The sequence below is a fragment of the Pomacea canaliculata genome, linkage group LG3 (genome assembly GCF_003073045.1).
Source record: "Pomacea canaliculata isolate SZHN2017 linkage group LG3, ASM307304v1, whole genome shotgun sequence".
In the NCBI taxonomy this organism is placed as follows: Eukaryota; Metazoa; Mollusca; class Gastropoda; order Architaenioglossa; family Ampullariidae; genus Pomacea; species Pomacea canaliculata.
This window is the reverse complement of record NC_037592.1, coordinates 5,140,642-5,158,942: the sequence shown is the minus strand read 5'-3', so window position 1 is coordinate 5,158,942 and position 18,301 is coordinate 5,140,642. Positions and strand designations below refer to the sequence as shown.

At 37.3% G+C, this 18,301-nt stretch overlaps 2 protein-coding genes across 2 annotated transcripts in view; one reads left to right on the top strand and one right to left on the bottom strand.

Moving 5' to 3' along the window:
• Positions 1-2,762: 2,762 nt before the first annotated feature.
• On the top strand, positions 2,763-9,315 carry LOC112558687 (ruvB-like 2). The gene is made up of 14 exons (XM_025229274.1): positions 2,763-2,795; positions 3,178-3,232; positions 3,631-3,755; positions 3,895-3,967; positions 4,818-4,947; positions 5,304-5,370; positions 5,717-5,823; positions 6,410-6,503; positions 6,691-6,909; positions 7,116-7,234; positions 7,522-7,641; positions 7,810-7,939; positions 8,442-8,556; positions 8,991-9,315. The coding sequence occupies exons 1-14, from the start codon at positions 2,787-2,789 to the stop codon at positions 9,020-9,022; spliced, it is 1,395 nt and encodes a 464-aa protein (XP_025085059.1). The 5' UTR covers positions 2,763-2,786; the 3' UTR covers positions 9,023-9,315.
• Positions 9,316-9,408: 93 nt separating this feature from the next.
• The window catches only part of LOC112558686 (X-ray repair cross-complementing protein 5-like), a 12,931-nt gene continuing 4,038 nt past the window's right edge, over positions 9,409-18,301 (bottom strand). The window contains exons 8-21 of the mRNA XM_025229273.1: positions 18,190-18,283; positions 17,912-17,990; positions 17,469-17,576; positions 16,258-16,331; positions 15,771-15,854; positions 15,369-15,465; positions 14,874-14,988; positions 14,466-14,554; positions 14,056-14,184; positions 13,752-13,863; positions 12,824-12,985; positions 11,984-12,084; positions 10,524-10,616; positions 9,409-10,325 (exon numbers count right to left, since the gene is read on the bottom strand). Coding sequence (XP_025085058.1) covers positions 10,209-10,325; positions 10,524-10,616; positions 11,984-12,084; positions 12,824-12,985; positions 13,752-13,863; positions 14,056-14,184; positions 14,466-14,554; positions 14,874-14,988; positions 15,369-15,465; positions 15,771-15,854; positions 16,258-16,331; positions 17,469-17,576; positions 17,912-17,990; positions 18,190-18,283 — 1,454 coding nt within the window. The 3' untranslated portion in view covers positions 9,409-10,208. The remainder of the gene's footprint in view (positions 10,326-10,523; positions 10,617-11,983; positions 12,085-12,823; positions 12,986-13,751; positions 13,864-14,055; positions 14,185-14,465; positions 14,555-14,873; positions 14,989-15,368; positions 15,466-15,770; positions 15,855-16,257; positions 16,332-17,468; positions 17,577-17,911; positions 17,991-18,189; positions 18,284-18,301) is intronic.

Here is an 18,301-nt window from a genome sequence, read left to right as displayed (position 1 = left end):
ATCTTAGGAAACGAAGAGGAGGAGCAAGTTTCAACTTTTTACAACCATCATTACTTCCGACGAGGCACAAGGGGATATGGGGAAAATGGGAACTAAAGATGACAACAAATATTCAGGTGGCAGGTATGGATCACGTGACGGCGCGTGGAAACTGTCGTTTGGGATAATATTGTCACTCTTGACCAAGCACTCGGGCTTCTGCTCAGGTTTCATGAAGCAAAGGTGTGTAATATAAAAGCCATTGTGCGTTCCTCTTTCATCTCCACCGAAACCTGATAGCCAATGCTTTATGCCCAACACACTATAAAAATTTTTTGTTTTGCTTGAGAGCCTGCTTCGTACGTGTCTCCTAGCAGGGTGGTGTGAATGTGATGTGAGAGATGTGGTTCCGAGGTTTGTGGGAATGTCAGCAGAACGCTATGTCCACCTGTTTCACAAACGACCTGAAAATCTCTCTCTAATGAGATAAGCAGATTAGGTATATAACTAACTATGTATATAAGGTATAAATGCTTCAAAGTAATATTTATGTGCATCAGGTAAGTTGTAATATAAAGGATGTGCAAATATATATATACATTAATAACACTATACACGTGTAGATACCGATGTTTGTGTGAATACGGCACTATTCATTTATCATAATATATATATAGGTAAAGTTTATTTTTATTCGGTAGCGTGGATTCCTATTTCAGGTCCATCATGTGACACACATACACAGAAAGAAAGAAATCTAGCAAGAAAGAAGTATCTTCAGAACACACAACAGGAGTTTCTCTTCATCTCTTTTCTGAACCAAATAGCTTAGTGCTAGCACGTGATCAAGAATGGGTGTGAGGGGTCGGGAAGATGGGAAATGAAGCAGCATTACTGACAAGGGTCTCCATCATGGTTTGTCTTAAAGCTGGCATGTCTTAACGGTTAACAGTTCTACTTCAGGGTGGGTGGACAAAGGAACGCCCGCAGGTGTCTTCGGACCGTTACACCAGCCAAAATGTGAAGTGCACTTACTTTCATAATTATTTAACCTAGGTCACTTTGATTGAAATTCATCAATACGACTTAGCATTAAAAGTCGACAGTCCGTAGCATTTTCACGCAGAGTACAAAGATAACAAATAACGCGGCTGACATGTGATGGAGTCGTGGGAGAACATCGGCGGCGGCTGCCTGTAAGGTAAAGGTTGGTTTTAAAAAATATATTGTGAGTGAACTCAAACAGCTTCATTTTTTCACGTTAAATTCGGTAAGTGAACACCATTATGTACGCATTTTTTTGTCTCATCCCATCTTCTCTAGGTTTGCTGTGTAGTCGCTTGTCGTGGATTTTTGTCACCGGCCTGCCTCATAGCTTAGAATTTCGAGACCTCCCACGGCCCACCCTTATTCCATAGCCTATGGTTATTGTAATCGAAGTGGCCTCATCCCGTTTCGTACAAGGTTCATTTTTATCAGTTTTATATTTTTTTTAAAGTTTGTTAATCTTCGCTTAAGTAATTGTTTACTTTGGAGAAAGCTGCAGCGTGGTTAGAAAATACTCAGACTTAAATGGACAATAAGTTTATCGATTTGTCGAGTACGACCGGTAAAATAAAACACACCCAAAAAACCCAGAAATAAACCAGGGTATATGTAGTCGATTGTCGTTGCCTTACAGCATGCTGCAACTCGAGATTATCGCTAGAGTACTCACAATACAAATGTCTTACGATGTTAACGGTGAGATTAAGGCATCACTGCACAAACAACCGATTAAAAGAAACCACAAGTCAAGTTTGCCACCTAGCACATGGACTCACGTACAAGCATGAAATTTTGACCTTTTTTGTGCATATTCTCGTGTGGTACGTGTTTGATCGATGCTTGTGCCAATGGTGGGAAAAGTGCACCTTACTCGTGTTACATAGTGCGACACAGCTCGACTGCCAGTTGCTATAGAGGTTACGATCGATCAGCATTGTTTCCATTGTTTGCGCGCACACACACACAAAAAAGTGTGCACATACAAGAAAATCTAAAGAAATGTAAACAACGTTTAGATATTCACAAATGCATTAAATATATGTGAAATACATGTATTATCATACATTGTTTTACTTTTCTGTGAACAGTAATAATAGGGGATTAGGAACAGGTATAGGCCTAACGTTATTCGTGGATTTTCCACATTTCTAAATGATCGAGAATTTGCACATTCACATTTTGTAGAAAAATAATTCATGAAAGTGAAAGGAAATATTGATACCGATCGAGGAAGCATCACACTTCGTCTACACTACTCTCAACGTCCACTGCGAATTTTTACAAGCTCCATGCAGTAGTTATAGCATTTTTCCTTTGCATTATTTAGGAAATTCAAAACAAGATAGGGCAACTGAGGATGAATGTTGTTGGGCAACAATGTTTTCTACATTCCCACAACCACCCACTCACCCAACCACATGTAGTAAGCACAGACGTGGTTGAGACATCCACACAGGTACACGGCATCTCAACCGAATGGTATCTAGGGGAAGTGACTCGGAATTTAATACCCCGAATATTACTTCAAATCACTTCCCTTTATATGAAATGCATATGTACATCCTCTTTTCGGTATCTTTGTAAACTCTCCCGATCCCATCTCAGACAAAACTGTACGTTTAAATGAATTAAGTGGAATGTATTAATCTGAAAGTTTTCAGTGAGCTAAAAAGTCAGCAGCGTCCAATCTAAAAGGAGCTTAATAAGAAAATCTCATTGCTCTCCCTTTGATGTAGGTGGCGTTGACACAAACCGGCAGCATGGCGGCGGTAAGCGTGCAATTTGTATTTTATAGTTCATCGCATTGCATTAACGTTAGTTTTAAGAGTATTAAAAAAACACTTTAGTGCATTTTATAACAAAGACAAAGAATCTGGTACAAAGGATGACTCTAACGTTTTTTAAAACAATTATTTCATGTCACAAACAGCATTTCAATTTGTCGACAACGCACAAGAATTTACAAGCACGCACATGTTGCCTAGGACGCTAGTTTGTTTTGAGGCATCTAAAATTTAGGTATTTTCTGTGAAGTATTTTATGAGTCCCCTTCGTTCAAAGTACATTTGTTGAGTTGTTATGACAATAAAGGGTATCTTTTTAAACTTCTGATTATTAAATATCTTATTTTCCTTCTCTTGATCCTTCCAGTCTACTGCAGAGAAAGTTCAAGAAGTACGTGAGGTGACGAGAATAGAGCGGATTGGTAAGTCGTTGCATGACACACACTTTTGTCATATGACCGAAGTATGTGAATTATTATGATGTAACAGACATTTTATCAGTAGCGGAAGACTGCATTAAGAATTTTTTAGAAGACTGAAAATTATCAGGAGAGAAATATTTATCAACAAAAGTTATGTTATGCAAACTTAGATATAACTGCATGGATTTTCAAACTTTACATTTGTCATGTTTTATATAATGTGTGGATTAGAATATTTTGTTCCAGTATATGGATGCAAATGTTTATTATTTAGCATTGTAAAGTTGGCATTTTGGAGTGACAGTTTGTGAGAGGTAATGAACAGATTCTATTACAATGTTTCATTTGATTCATGTAACAATACAAGAACTTCATGATATGCCTTCTTCTCCATCTAGGAGCTCATTCTCATATTCGGGGTCTTGGTCTTGATGATGGTTTGGAGGCAAGGCAGACGTCCCAGGGCATGGTGGGGCAGATGGAAGCTCGCAGAGCAGCAGGCATCATTCTTGAAATGATTAAGGCATGTAAATGCATTCATTTTTTATTTTTGTTATATGTTAATGATGTGTTTATATTGACACAAAATAGTAAGTTAGACTTGAGCACTTGATTTCTTAGTAAGGCACTTTAATTGTGACTTTTCCATTGTCTGGTTTTAGGAAGGCAAGATCGCCGGCAGAGCTGCCCTCATTGCAGGACAACCAGGCACAGGAAAGACAGCTATTGCTATGGGTACCATTTTCATCTTTTAACAAGTTTATTTGATTATCGAAAAACTGATTTGCCCAAAAAGAGATCAGTCAAAGCAGCTACGTACAGAGTTATGAATATATTTCATGGGAGGACTGGAGTTCCCCCTTCTTTCCCTATTTAACAGAGATATAGCACAAGATATGGGCCATACCAGGTAGGGTTCTTTTCTCCCTCCTATTTGATCTATTGTTCATCCAGTCTGGAAGGGTTTGGGAATAATACCTGCTAATCTCGGATTCCCTGCCCTATTTAGATCATGGTTCTTCAGCTGTTTCTGGTCATTATCAAACACTTTGTATGTAGTTCTTAGCCTAGAACAATGTTTTGTTTCTTTTGTCTGATTTGTGGTTATTGTCGAAGCTTAAATTAAATCAGAGAACGGCAAAAAAAAAAAAGAGTAAATGGCTCTCTGTTGTTTTTCATTGCCACAGCTGTCATTTGGCATCTGTGCAGGCTTCCAGCAACCAAATATGTAAACAATGCAAGGCAATCACATTGAAATAGAATAGTTTTATGCTCTTCCTTGCATCATAAAAGTAGCAGGGGTATTCACTCATGAAGTCTTTCTTGCATAGTTTTTGACAGACAATTTTCTCAACATATCCTGTTTAAGGATACACCTTCCTTTCCATCCTCTATCAAAAACTGTATTATAGTCCTAGCAAATGATTTGTATAATACTAATTGAGACTAAATTAGTCATGTTTAATTAAGACGTGGCACAAGGAGCAAGAATAGAGACAAATTCCTAAAGACAGTAAAACATAACATGTAAAATAAGACTGTATGATCTCAGTGCAAGGAGCTGTAAGTTCTGATTTGCTTTTAGGTATGGCACAAGCCTTGGGATCTGACACACCTTTCACAAGCATTGCAGGCAGTGAGATTTTCTCCCTTGAGATGAGCAAAACAGAGGCTCTCACCCAGGCTTTCCGGAAGTCAATTGGAGTTCGCATCAAGTGAGCTCATTGATTATATCGTTAATATTGCAGCGAGTGTTTCTAGCAGTTTTTTGTATCGTTGCCTCTGATTGTCATTTGTAAATGAATTCCATTGGACTTTAGAACAGCATAATATTTATAAAGCACAACAATGTCTGGAGCAAAGGTGGGTAAGGGGGATGAACATGAAGAAATCTTGTGTGTGTTCAGTAGCTTTTTTCTTATATCTCTTAATTACATTTTACAGATTCTTTTATTGTCTGAAAATGTGTTTATTTTGAATTATTTGGAGGTTTCTTTTTTTTTGCATTTGTTACTGTTCGAAGCATATAGCTAATTTATAACATAGTGTAAACATATTTGTCATTGTTCAGGGAGGAAACTGAAATAATTGAAGGAGAAGTGGTTGAGATACAGATTGACCGGCCTGCGACTGGAACTGTAAGTGTGCTTCTGATTTAGTTTTTCTTCAGTGAAATTTAAAGCATTTAAAATTTTTTTAAATAAAAATTGTGAAGTAGATTCCATGTTTGTCCCTGGTCACTTTGAAGACACAGAATTTTAAGGTAATCAGCTGTATATTCTGCTAAGTGCTAAGATCAGTAGTGCTTCTATGCCGCGAAGAACCAGCTCCATCAAAAGAAACTATACTATTTCTAACAACAAAAATAGACATTCGAATCATCATGTTTATAGCTTTAAGAAAAATAGTCATACAGAAAGTAAACTAAGATTTGCCAGGTCTACTTTTTCTGGTAGTATAATTTTATAAGATGTTTCTGTGCAGGGGGCAAAGGTTGGCAAGCTGACTCTAAAGACAACAGAGATGGAGACAATCTATGACCTTGGGCAGAAGATGATTGAATCTCTCACAAAGGAGAAAGTGCAGGCTGGGTAGTTTTACTTTTCAATGTTTTCGTGTATTGAAAGACAGCTCACAAGGAATGTTCTGTCAAATATACTTTTAAACAATTTTTTAAACCTTGAGATGTAGAGTTTTACATCTACACATATCCATAGCTTAATAAACGCCTAAAATACAAGCAAACACTGCAAAACATGTTTTTTTTTTGTTATCCTCTTCTGTAAGTATTACCCCGAACACCCTTTCCCACCATGCTAGTCCTTCTCTGGTTGTCTTTATCGTGATACTGTCAGTTCTTGTTATTTGGTTCCTCTTTGCATTTTCTGTACTTGTTTTTATTCATCATTAGTACTGTTGTTTATTCTTTCTTAGTTAATGTGTTATTCTTTTGTTTTCCTCTCCCTCGTTTACAGGGCTGGCTGCCTTGCCGTAATATAGCCTCAGTTGCTGGCACGGCGTAAAACACAATCCCCCCTCCTGTCCCTCGTATGCTGTCCATGTCTCGTTCTTGTTCTTAGGCACTAAGATCATGCTCCGTTAGGAGTGTGAGTAGGCACTTTACAAATTTTATATTTATTATTATTATTAATATTTGAAAATTTAATTCTTTTCAAGCGACATTGTGACCATTGATAAAGCCACTGGAAAAATCACCAAGTTGGGGCGGTCCTTCACAAGGGCACGGGATTATGATGCCATGGGACCACAGGTAACTCACATTTACTTAAGCTGCGCTTTGCTCAGAGATGGAGATGGTGCACTGATGGTGACTTTCTTTATTCCCCAGCATGTGTTTGTAGGCTGCAGGTTTGTAATAGGGCTTCCATTTGAATATGACTGGCAGTGACATCAATGTGCATATTGTGTTGTGTTTTTTTTTTTGTTTTTTTTTGTAGACCAAGTTTGTTCAGTGCCCAGAGGGAGAGCTGCAGAAGAGAAAAGAGGTGGTGCACACTGTCACACTTCATGAAATTGATGTCATAAACAGTCGCACACAAGGCTTCCTTGCCCTCTTCTCTGGTGACACGGGCGAGATCAAGTCAGAAGTCCGTGAACAGATCAACTCCAAAGTTGCCGAATGGCGTGAAGAGGGAAAAGCTGAAATTGTTCCTGGGGTAAGAATTATCTGGAGAAGTGGCTGGGGAAAAAAAACCCCATAATATTTCTGCTTTTTTCCTTCTTTCTGCACTTGTAGAATCCAGTTTTCTTTGGCACTTTCAAATGGAAAGAGATTAATTTCTTGGTTTAACATGTTTATCTGAGACCTTTGGAGTAGTACATGTCCCTGTCTCTGATGACAAATCTGTTTTTGGTTTTTCAGGTGTTGTTTATTGATGAAGTACATATGCTTGATATTGAATGTTTCTCCTTCTTGAATCGTGCTCTTGAATCAGACATGGCACCAATCTTAATTATGGCAACCAACAGAGGTATTACACGGTAAGTTTTCTTTCACTTTTTGTATAACACCACACAGTTGATAGTTTCTCTCACTTACTATAACATCATGCCATCACAGTTTGGTCTCACTTGCTATAACACCTCACTTTTTGTACAGTCTGGATTGACTGGAAGCCATGCTGGTGAAAAATCAGATCCATGAATAATTCTGGGACATTCTACAGATCAGCTTGCATGGGTCCCCATCATGCCTTGTAAATTAAAAGCAAAGTGCAGGCATCTCTCACTGGTGTGAACATTTAGTTTTTTTGACTTTGCATATCAAGAATCCGAGGCACACAGTACATGAGTCCACATGGTGTCCCTATTGATCTGCTTGACCGCCTGCTGATTGTGTCAACATCACCTTATGAAGAGAAAGAGATCAAACAAATTCTCAAAATCAGGTAGACATTTTTTTTCCTTTACCTTTATTCTTGTTGGCTTGATAACATTTTGTCAGAAGACTTTTTTTTTGTCTTCTGACAGAATCTTCTGTAGATGTAAAATTAGGGGGCATCAGTATTTGTTGGAGTTAATTTTTTGGTAGTCAAATCACTTTTGCTGTATTATAGATGTGAAGAAGAGGATGTGGATATGAGTGATGACGCTCTCACTGTGCTGACTAGAATAGGCATGGAAACATCGCTGAGGTATGCCATTCAGCTCATCACAACTGCCCACCTGGTTTGCCGCAAACGAAAGGTAAATGTTAGTGTGATACATGGAAGCACCACTTTGATTGGACCTATCACCATCTTGCAACAGAAGCTGCTTGTAGTTTAAGGAATCAATTTTCTGCATGCATGCCATCCATCCCCTTCAGATATTGTGTGATTTTTCTTAAACTTCTCATCACCATTTATTTACAGCTATCAAAATATGTGTGTCATAATGTCACCTTTTGTGTGTGAATGGTGTATAGACTATGCAAGAGATATGATGCTGTACATATGCGTGCCTGTGTTTGTTTATATATATATATAAGTGGTAACTAGAAGCGTGTTGATAGTTGAGGAAATGGTGGTCATTATGAAGACATTATTCATGCAATAATACTTGGTAAAATAAAGTCTTGACATTTTATGGTTTTTCAGCATGTGTCCAAATAAACAAAAAGCGTTGGCCATTTAAGTTGATAAATGCTTAACTCGGTTGGTGACTTATGATTCAGAATAATGGAATAGACTTGTAATGGCTTTCATAGGGAACAGAAGTAGATGTTGATGACATCAAGCGGGTGTACTCCTTGTTCTTGGATGAGTCTCGCTCTACGCAGTTCCTCAAGGAATATCAGCAGGAGTTTATGTTTAACGAAGTTGGTGAGTGCAGCTGACTAGCTGTCGATATAGGGAGCACACAAAGTCTGTATACCCCAATATTTGGGAGGATTTTGAAAGCTAAAGGTTACCTCTTAGGAAGCCAAGACATCTGTATGGGTCCCTCCATGATCTCTGCATAGCTGAATGCACTGACAGTTTCTCCTGCAACATTTGTAAGGTGACTTTTTGGAACGCTATGTGAACCGCATGTTTCTGACAAAGATAGGGGCATACAGACTTTGTGCATACGCTGTACTTCATTTTACTATACTGAATGAAATTTTTTGTGAAGTGGGATTACTTTGAGTAAGGTAAAAACATATTTTGAATGACCAGTTAAGATAGAACAATTATTACAGTGGCCGAGGACAGTATCAGAAAACACTTTTGAGACTGTAGCTCAAGTGGGCACTCTTGGTCTGTTTTAAATACAGGTCAAGAACAGATGGAAACAGAAGGAAGTTAAAGTACAGACCACGTGGTGAATCAACTGAAGTTCATATGTGTTTTTGGGTAAAGATGCATTTGTTTGAGCAAAAGAACAGTGTCTTATTGAAAAGGGAGTTTGTAAATGCACTTCAGGAAACTGTTACAGTTTTGTTTTTTGTTCCGTGCATGAAACAGACGTGAAAATAGACTTGTTACAGCATGACAATTTTTGTTGATGCTGTATCCACTGTTAGAGCTGAATAAGTGTGTTGAATTCTTTTATCATTTATTTTGATCATTATTTTTACATAAATACATGTACTTATTATTCATCTGGTGTGTGCTCATGTTTTTGCGTGCCTGCTGAAGCAAGCTTTAACTAAATCTCTGATGTGACTACTAATGAAAACTCCAACAACAGACTTCTTCAAACATTTTAATTTGTGACATATAGAAAATGATGCTTTTTTTGTTGTTTTTTTTTTGATACACCAATCACCACATGAAATCATACTGTATTGTTACCTTGCACATGCAAATGCTTGCTGCCTCAAAAAAGCATGTAGACACCTTTTTGAAAGGTTTTTACTTTATTATGGGCCAACATAAAACTGATTTTCACAAATCTGTAACAACTATATATAAGCACATTACTACAATTTTACAGGGGAGAAATGTTGCCCAACTCCTCACCCCTCTTTTTTTTAACCTAGCTCGCTGTGAAAAATTCAAGAAGCTCAGAGAATTACAAGTATGATTGTTGTATTCTCACTACCACCTCTTATTATCCTTCATATATTGTGTAAGTGACCCTTGCCTTATGGACACAGTCAAGTAGCAATAATCTTGATAAAAGTCCAGTCTTCCACACATAATGTCTCTGCAGGTTTTCCCTTGATTCTATTGACAAATCTTCAATCTACAGCAGCCTAATAAAAATGTTATGTGCATGGCCATGCATCTGTTTAATTCTGCTACTTTATTGCTGTTAAAAGTGTAACATATTTCCATGTCCAGCTCCTGATGAAAACTGCTGAAGCCATGTTTTACACAATCTGAAGTGTTTAACATGTTCTGCCTCATTCATAATCTGAGATTGTTGTAACAGTAGGGTCGCTCCCTTTTTGACAAAATGCCTATCCATGGACTGGAGAAATCTGAGCAAATTTCACAGCCTATATAAAATTAAATCGTTCTTTGTTTCTGAGATTGTCTCTTGAAATCTACACTCCATAATGTTTCTTGATAACATCAATCAGGTCAGCCTTCCTGGTCACGCTACATGGAATTTTGGCTTTTCTGATAGCTTCTCGCAACACTGGCACAGTGAGCTTCTCAAGCTGAAACAAAACCAAACGCATTAGAACAAGTTTTTGTTTTCGTAAAGCATATTAGTCTTATATTTTTCCACATGCATAAACTATACTCAATCATAGTCCCAGTGGAGGTGGAACATGAGATAAAAAAATGGTTTGAAAAGTTACTTGTCAAGCTACATTTCTTAACATACCACCCCAGTACAGGTAACCAACACTGACCCTGCCTTCCTTAGCTTCATTCTCAAGGTCAAGCTCCATGACTGCTTCAGCTGCCTTAGTCTTCCTGGCTGCTGCTGATTCGGACGGTGCAGTCTGTAAACAGTATTCAAGTAAACCCACGTAAATAGGTCTTTCCTTAACATTAGGAGTGACTACTTAAAATCTTTCTAGGTATATTACAATGACATTTCCACCCCAGCCCAAATTACAGGGCTGGCTATCTCACCATGATGTAGCCTTAGCTGCTGGCTCCTTGTAAAACCCCAATTCCGCAAACCCCCAGCCCAAAATGTGTAAAATATTTTTCTACATGAATTCCTAGGGGAAGTAGAAAATTTTTTGCACCAGCTAACATGAAATCTTTTATCTCCAACATTTATTTCACAGTTATTTAGTAATAATGTACCTAGAAGGTCTTACCATTTATCAACTTTCATGTCTCTTTCTCCTTCATTTTTATCTTCATTGGCAATTTGTGCTAACCAATTTGGGATGTTAAGGTTAAGAGTTGGAGTTGCAGAGTTACTGCCCTTCATGTATTAATAGCTATGTGTCTATGTGTGTACAAATTATTGCTTTTATTCAAAGCATTCCATACAGACAAAAAGCAAACCCATTCACTGCTTAGAACCAGTGTGGTGGCATAAAGTAGAATCTTCCAATATTTACAACTATTAACCTATAATGAAGATAATGATAGCTGACACCATTTTAATGAGTATTTTTAAACATTTAAGCCATGTGATTTGAAAGAATTGTACCATGTAGAGATTTTTTTTTTTTTTTTTTTTTACTAAATTCAAATAAAAGATGATAAAATATTTGTCATTTTCAGCTGTTGGAGTACAAATCCGTATCGAATTGAGTAACCAGCAACCGTTTTGAACATGATGCTTGACCAACTGACTCGTTGACTACTTGTAACAAACTACTTGTTATAGCTCCCTAAGGGAAGTAATTCATAGTCGAACAATTCCCAAAGGTACTATTTCGTCCTTTAATGCTTCATTTATGCACAATTCGATATCACTAACACTAACCGGTAGTCAAGAAGTTCGCATCTGCAAATGAAAAATGCTAAGAAAAGAGTTAAGGCATGATTCAGAGTTAAAGTTCAATCTACACATTTTTATGGACACAGAATTCATCTCTCTGTTGAGACTGGGTCATGGGTGGGTGACTGGAGGGAGTGAGGAATATGGATGAATGCACTTACAGGTGAAATTCACTATAAAGAATTTGCTAAGCAGTGACAAACAGGTTCAACATGGAAAAATCTGTTGTTTGTAAGCCAGTTTTTATGGCAGCACCTATTAAGAATACCCTGAAAAATGGTCTGTGGGGGAAACAATGTCAAATCAGTCCCATTTACCAAAGGATTATCAAAAAGGCTAGCTAGGTATGACAAAACAAAATTAAAATTTAACTTTTTTTCGTCACTGACATTTTCAAAAAAGTACCTTTTTCTTCTGTCCAGGAGTATAGTCTGCTGGGAAAACCAGCTCCATGAAATCTTTGATGGCAGAACCAGCTTTCTTTTGTATTTTGTCATTTGCTGGAACTGATAAAACACTATTCCAGTAAATACAGAGCAATTCACATAATCTAGCCATTTTAAAGTTATGTAAATTTTATCAAAATGCACCTATTTAGGATTAACTTTTTACTGTTAAACATTAAGTGCTCATCCCCAAAAATAAACATGGTTTGTCAACTCAGCATGTTCAAGTAAACTACAAGAATGAAATTTAATAAAAGACATCAGCTCACTGATTCTGAGATAAATGCTAATATTGCTTCCAATAATTAAAAGTGGGAATGGGACTGCTTTAAATCAAAAATAAAAATGAGTGGGGCTCAGCATACCAACAGTATCAATAATGTTACAAAGAAACTTCTCTCTTAAATACTGAGTTGAGAAATGTCACTTAATCCTTATACCACACAAACATATTTCAAGGGAAGAAACTAGAATATTGATTCCACTTTTGAATGAAGCATTTCTGTCTGAAAAACACTTCCTAGATCTTGTGAAGAAAAAAAAAAAAAGACTGAGCACATCAGTTGATCAGGATCAAAATGCAAGTGCCCTTCTGAATTTGGCATTCAGTGTGTCAGGAACTGAGCTAATAGATTTTGAGTTCACAACAAAAGTAACAAAACAGATAAACAGATGTTACATCATCCTTAAAAAAAAAAAAAGGTTGGTTTCTAAGAAGATAATCTTCAAGATGTACTTGTATGACAAGCTGTCAAAATTAAGCCGAAAGAAAAACAAAGTGAATCTGGTTTATGCATACGTGTAAAATCAACGAGTTCGTCAGGTTCCTCTCTATCTAGGGCCAAGGCCTCTATGTTCCTCCAATGGTTCTGCAGCACAGGGTTCTCAAATGACTCACTGCTGAACTGGAATTTGAGTTTCTTGATCACCTCTTTGGCAGCACTGATTTGCTCATCTGTGGCTGAAAGAAGCTCTCATATACCAAAAATGAAAGAGTGGGAAAAAAAAAATCACAATCAAATTCTACTGAATGCCATATCTAAACTCCTGCATTTACTCCTCTGTTTGCCTTTATTCATATACTTTGTTTTGTGCGGTTTTATCTGTTTGATGCTTATGGTTTTTTGTTGTATGGTAACTTGCTAGTTCGTTTATAGTCTTTTGTGCACAACAGACTGGCAGTCCTTCTCATCTAATCTTAGTTCAGAAGGGCTAGCCAGCATCTAGGATCACAGTTCTATTTTTTATAAAAACCCTGGTATGAACAAGAATCAACGTGAAAAACAGTTCCTGCAGTGTGCTAAGGGAACCTTTCAACTGCTAACTGACTGCCAAATTCTGATGTTAACATCAATAAAGAGATAAGCTCATGTTTATGCATGCAGAGAACATACAGCAATGCTAACTTTTGTTGTTGTCTTCTTTTACTACTAAGAATAGAGCCTAGTACAAGTCTGTAACATCATTCACATGGGAGCAGTACAGGTAAATTAAGAAAATGAGTCTAGATCATCAATCAGTCAATACGAAATCAGCTTGTGTCTCATTGGCAAGAAGTGAGTCATTGTACAACCAGAACCAGGTTCAGACAGATAAGAATCACTTTATTAAGACACTATAACAAATGCATGTTACCCACAGAATAAAAACTGTACTGTGAAGAGTACAAGACTTCAAAATGTGTATTTTTCATTAGAACACATGGGGAAGAAAGCAGAGAAAACTACCTTTAGGTTCTTCTTCATAGGTGACTTTTCTAAAGTCATCAGCATATGGAAGGAAAATGACATGGAATCCAGGAGGTGTCACCTGTACCTTGCGCTCATTAACCTCTTCTTCCTGAAGAAGAAAATTATTGTTTATGATGACAATCAATGAGGGCAGAGAATATGCTATTGTCTGAACACAAGTGATGATAAACTGACCAAGATTACACCAAAGGCAGAGTAAAATGCTCAGGTCAAGCCCGGCAACTTTGTGGCTAGCACGCTGAAAAATTGTCTCAAATGAGAGAAAATAAAAACCTTTCACCTGAGGAAGAAGAGCAACAAATCTAGGAGGGTTATTTTTCCCTGGGATGTATAAGCAGACAGCCACGACTTCCCGATCAAGACACTTGCGTAAAAGAGCTGTGAATAATGATGTACTTCCTGTTACAGTCTGCAACACAATGAAGATTATGAAACTGCTTTTTACTGCACACCTCTCAATAGCACTGACAGGATGAAAAGCATCGCACAGAATGAACACAGGATGCAAAAACCACTGTAAAAGTTTTTTTTTTTTTTTTTGCTCTTATATAAAAAAAATTCAAATCTTTAATCTATAAACCTAGTCCTTTCCGCATAATGATGTTTCTGTTCTTATACCTTCATTGTTTTAACTTTAAGAATTGTATTCTAAGCTTGGGTTTTAGAGGCATAAGAGATCCGACAACGCACCTCTTCATCTGGGTAGAGGAACTGCGCTGGCTTGACATGGTAATAGGGTTTTACGCTAGACCGAGGTTTAAAACCCATCAGCTTAAAACCTGTTTGAAGAGAAAGAAATCTCCAGGAAAAAACTCTTTAAACGTAAGGTTATGCCTACAAACTCAGTTCAGATAAGTAATTTTACATCAGTGGTGCCCAACCTTTTATCGCCCGAGGGCCACAATGGACATGACATAAAATCTTGCCAGAACACAGCAGTTTTTCAAGAATCATGGCATTAAAAAAATGAAAATATGTTGTGTCCGGTTAAATTGAGCAGGCCATGTCCATTCTGGTAGCCTAGACATGTGAGATAATAATAAGCAGAAAATATTAATAAATTTCAGGCAAACATTTACCTTGAGACATTTTGCTTACCTGGGGGACCAAATTGTCGCATCTCAACAACTTCTTCATTTTCAAAGCAAATTTTTTTCCCACCATATGTTTGTGCCCTCTTCATATCTTGAGGCGTCAATGTTTTTACTGTGTCCTTTCAAACAGAAGTATTTAAAAACTGAATACATACAAAATCAAATTTAAAAAGTAACACAACACTGAATGGTCATATTAACAAAAAAATGATATTCAAATATAAGAGAAAAATTTACATAAATAACTCCATTAACAAGATAAATGTTTTTGAAAATTGAAATTTTTACATACTTCTTAGAGAGAGCTCAGTATTTTTACAATGTCCCATATGAGTAATAGCTGTCACGCCAATGTCTAATTAGAATAGACTATCTGCCATTAAACTTGCTGAACCTACCCCTCCCCCAAAAGAAAAAAACACATCAGCATCCTAAACTGTTCTACACCTTCCTGCATACCCTGTATAATTTGACTGTCATATTAATGAGGACTACAAACCTGTAAGTAAACATTGGAGTGAGTCTTCAGCTCGGAGTTGTCTTTCTTAGAAAGTCGAACTTTGGGTGGATTGTAACATCTGTGTACTAGGCTGTATCTAAAATACATTAAAAAAAATAAACCTCAGTATTAAACACTTCTGCAGAACTAAGAGGAGGAAAACCCACAAAAATTCAGATGGATTTTAATTTTATTTCAGAAAAAAAATCAGAGCAGACTGCATTTAAACCTGCTGACAGTAGTCTACAAGCAACCTTTGCTCTGTCTGAATGTTGATCAGTATTAGCAATAATAGCATCACATAATAAAGACTACAGATGCAGTGTATCAACTAGATGACCATACCCCTAAGTGTTCTGAGCCAAAAGGAAAATCTTAAAACTGCAAAACCAAACAACATACACGCCAACTGACAGACTCAAACCCTCTGCAAGAGTGAGAGGGACACGTCGAATTGCCCGTTTTTTATTGTCTTTGGCCCGCACTCTGCAAAGAAAGAAAAAAGTATTTTAAATGCATGTTTTTAGGAAGTTTATATGTGTGTGTGACAAGGTGAAGGTGTGCATGAGTTGAATGTTGTGTATGTCTGTCTGCCTGCTATGATGTAATATATATTCACATTATTTGAATGTGTGTAGTGATTGTGAGCAAAAGAAAAATTTCTGTCTTGGTCTTCCTTGGACAGAAAATAAAGTTTGATTTGATCTGAACCTATTTGTACGGTGCACTCTGTAACCTAGAATTTAACAACCTCTAACAACTCATCACATGAATTAAGCACCTTATTTAATCTGCATTAAGTGGTCAGCTGTTTGTTACCCTTTGGAAGACTTGAAGGCATTATTTGCTCTTTCTTATGCAAAGAGCTAATGTGATGATAACCACTTACCTTGTCTGCAACTCTTCAAGGCGTTCTGCAGGGTCAGGAAGCTGTGCTGATTCATCATCAGGATACAGAAGATCCTGTTTTATATATATAATGTAGGTGGGCCATTTATGAATGTCCACATCAATCATCGGGATATAGAAGAGCCTGCTTTTACATATTGTGCATGTAAACACAAGCATTTGACCACATTGTGTGCATATATATGCACACACAGAGTATATTATACATAAACATGAGTGATGTTCCTTCCACTGTCTGTGGCCTTCAAAAAAAAAAACTGTCATCTTTTTTGACTGTCGGTCTTTTCTCCCTACTGCTATAATGGTCGAGTTTCTTTGCCATGAAAAAGGGAAGCAGACAATGCTGCATGTATGCTGGCCATAGGGTAAGATACACCAGTTATGACCCCCTAAGAGTGTGTAGAAAAGGATGGAAGAAGAGAGCATAATTCTTCTACAGAAGCATCTACGTAATCCTGCTTTTACAGAAATTTACAAAAATCATGACAAAAGAATTCTGCATTTGAGACTGAAGTTTATGCTGTTGACAACAAACAGTGCATACATGTACGTGCATAGTTATGCAACTGTACATTTGAGAAGATGCAAAGAAATCTACTTAAGTTTGTGCAAATACTTATGTGTCTATATGTGTTGATGTTACCTAGATGTGCCGTAAGCTTGCTTTTAGTTGGCATTTTCCCAGGACATTTTCCCTTTCTTTTTGTCAAAATGGTGGGGATTTTTTTTGTAAAGCAAAGTGAGCATGACTTTGGTTTGTGTACAGTGCTATATTAGGTCACTTATTGTTAATGGTAATCAGGGCCGCCGAGAGCCAGCCCGGGCCCTGGGACAGACCTCTTCGGGGCCTTTTGTACTTGTAATCGTAAATTATTTTCCCAGTATATAATGTATAAAAAAAAAACCCACTGACCAAGACCGGGCCCCCTTGACAGCCGCGGGCCCGGGTACACCAGACCCCCCTGTCCCCCCCTCTCGTCAGGCCTGATGGTAATAACACATGGAAAAGTAGGTGGGCCAATAATGCATATACACATGTATGTTCCCTGCTTCTGACACAAACACACACTGTTACTGACATGTATATTTATGTGAAGTTTTACATTAAAAAAATATTCTTCAGTGAAAATATTTCCCACTCCAATATCTTCTTTAAAAATAAACAATTTTTAAGCAGTCCCACATCATTACCTTATAAAACTTGTTGACATCAAATTTTTGGCCAGGGCGAGACAGATGAATGAGTTCAAGGTCTATACCAGCATCATGTAGGTCACCAGCTTTAGTGCAAGCTTGTTTCTGCAGAAATTCTCTTACATCATACTAAAATAATAATGTTATTCTTGGCACCTGTATGCATGCACCCATCACCTACCCATAGGAACTTAAAAAAATGTAAAAAAAAACAACAAAAAAAAACACACACACAAAAAAACCCATGGCATTTGGGTACAGCCATAGCAACAAATTTGCTACCCAAATTGCAAACAATGTATGTGAGCACAAATGTAAATATACTGAGATTTTATTACAACTAACGGCATGTCATCAGTGAGTTTACAGCAAAAAGCCACATTAAAAAGAATTATCCACTTTACATAGACATTCAAGCCAATAAACAAGAATATTAGTACCTGGTAAATAGGGTTGCCTGCATGGGGGTCATCATTGTTGGTAAATAGCATCACTCGTTTCAAGTGCAGTTTTTGAGGACTGTAACACACAGTCATGGCCAGAAATACAAATTAGAATGGAACAAATGTGACAAATCAGCAGTGAAGCAGAATAGCTACAGATCTCTTTCTTCACAAATTCCTTATAACAGTAATGGAAGAATGTAAATGAAATAACTATAATTTATACCAAAGAAACCTTCTTCTTCCAAAGCAAAACCATAGAACTTGATACTCACCATTTTGAAAACATATCTGCACAAGTCCAGAAAGCATCCGCAAGTGAGTAACCAGGGTTATGGCCATAGACATTGTTAAAATCCTTCCAGCCTACTGAAAGATTAGATATTG

Excerpts from the sequence above, each read along its gene's own strand:
- LOC112558687 (XM_025229274.1), top strand. Across the intron at positions 7,940-8,441 it reads TGGTTTGCCGCAAACGAAAG|GGAACAGAAGTAGATGTTGA; the intron begins GTAAATGTTAGT and ends TGGCTTTCATAG. Across the intron at positions 8,557-8,990 it reads GTTTATGTTTAACGAAGTTG|GTCAAGAACAGATGGAAACA; the intron begins GTGAGTGCAGCT and ends TTTTAAATACAG.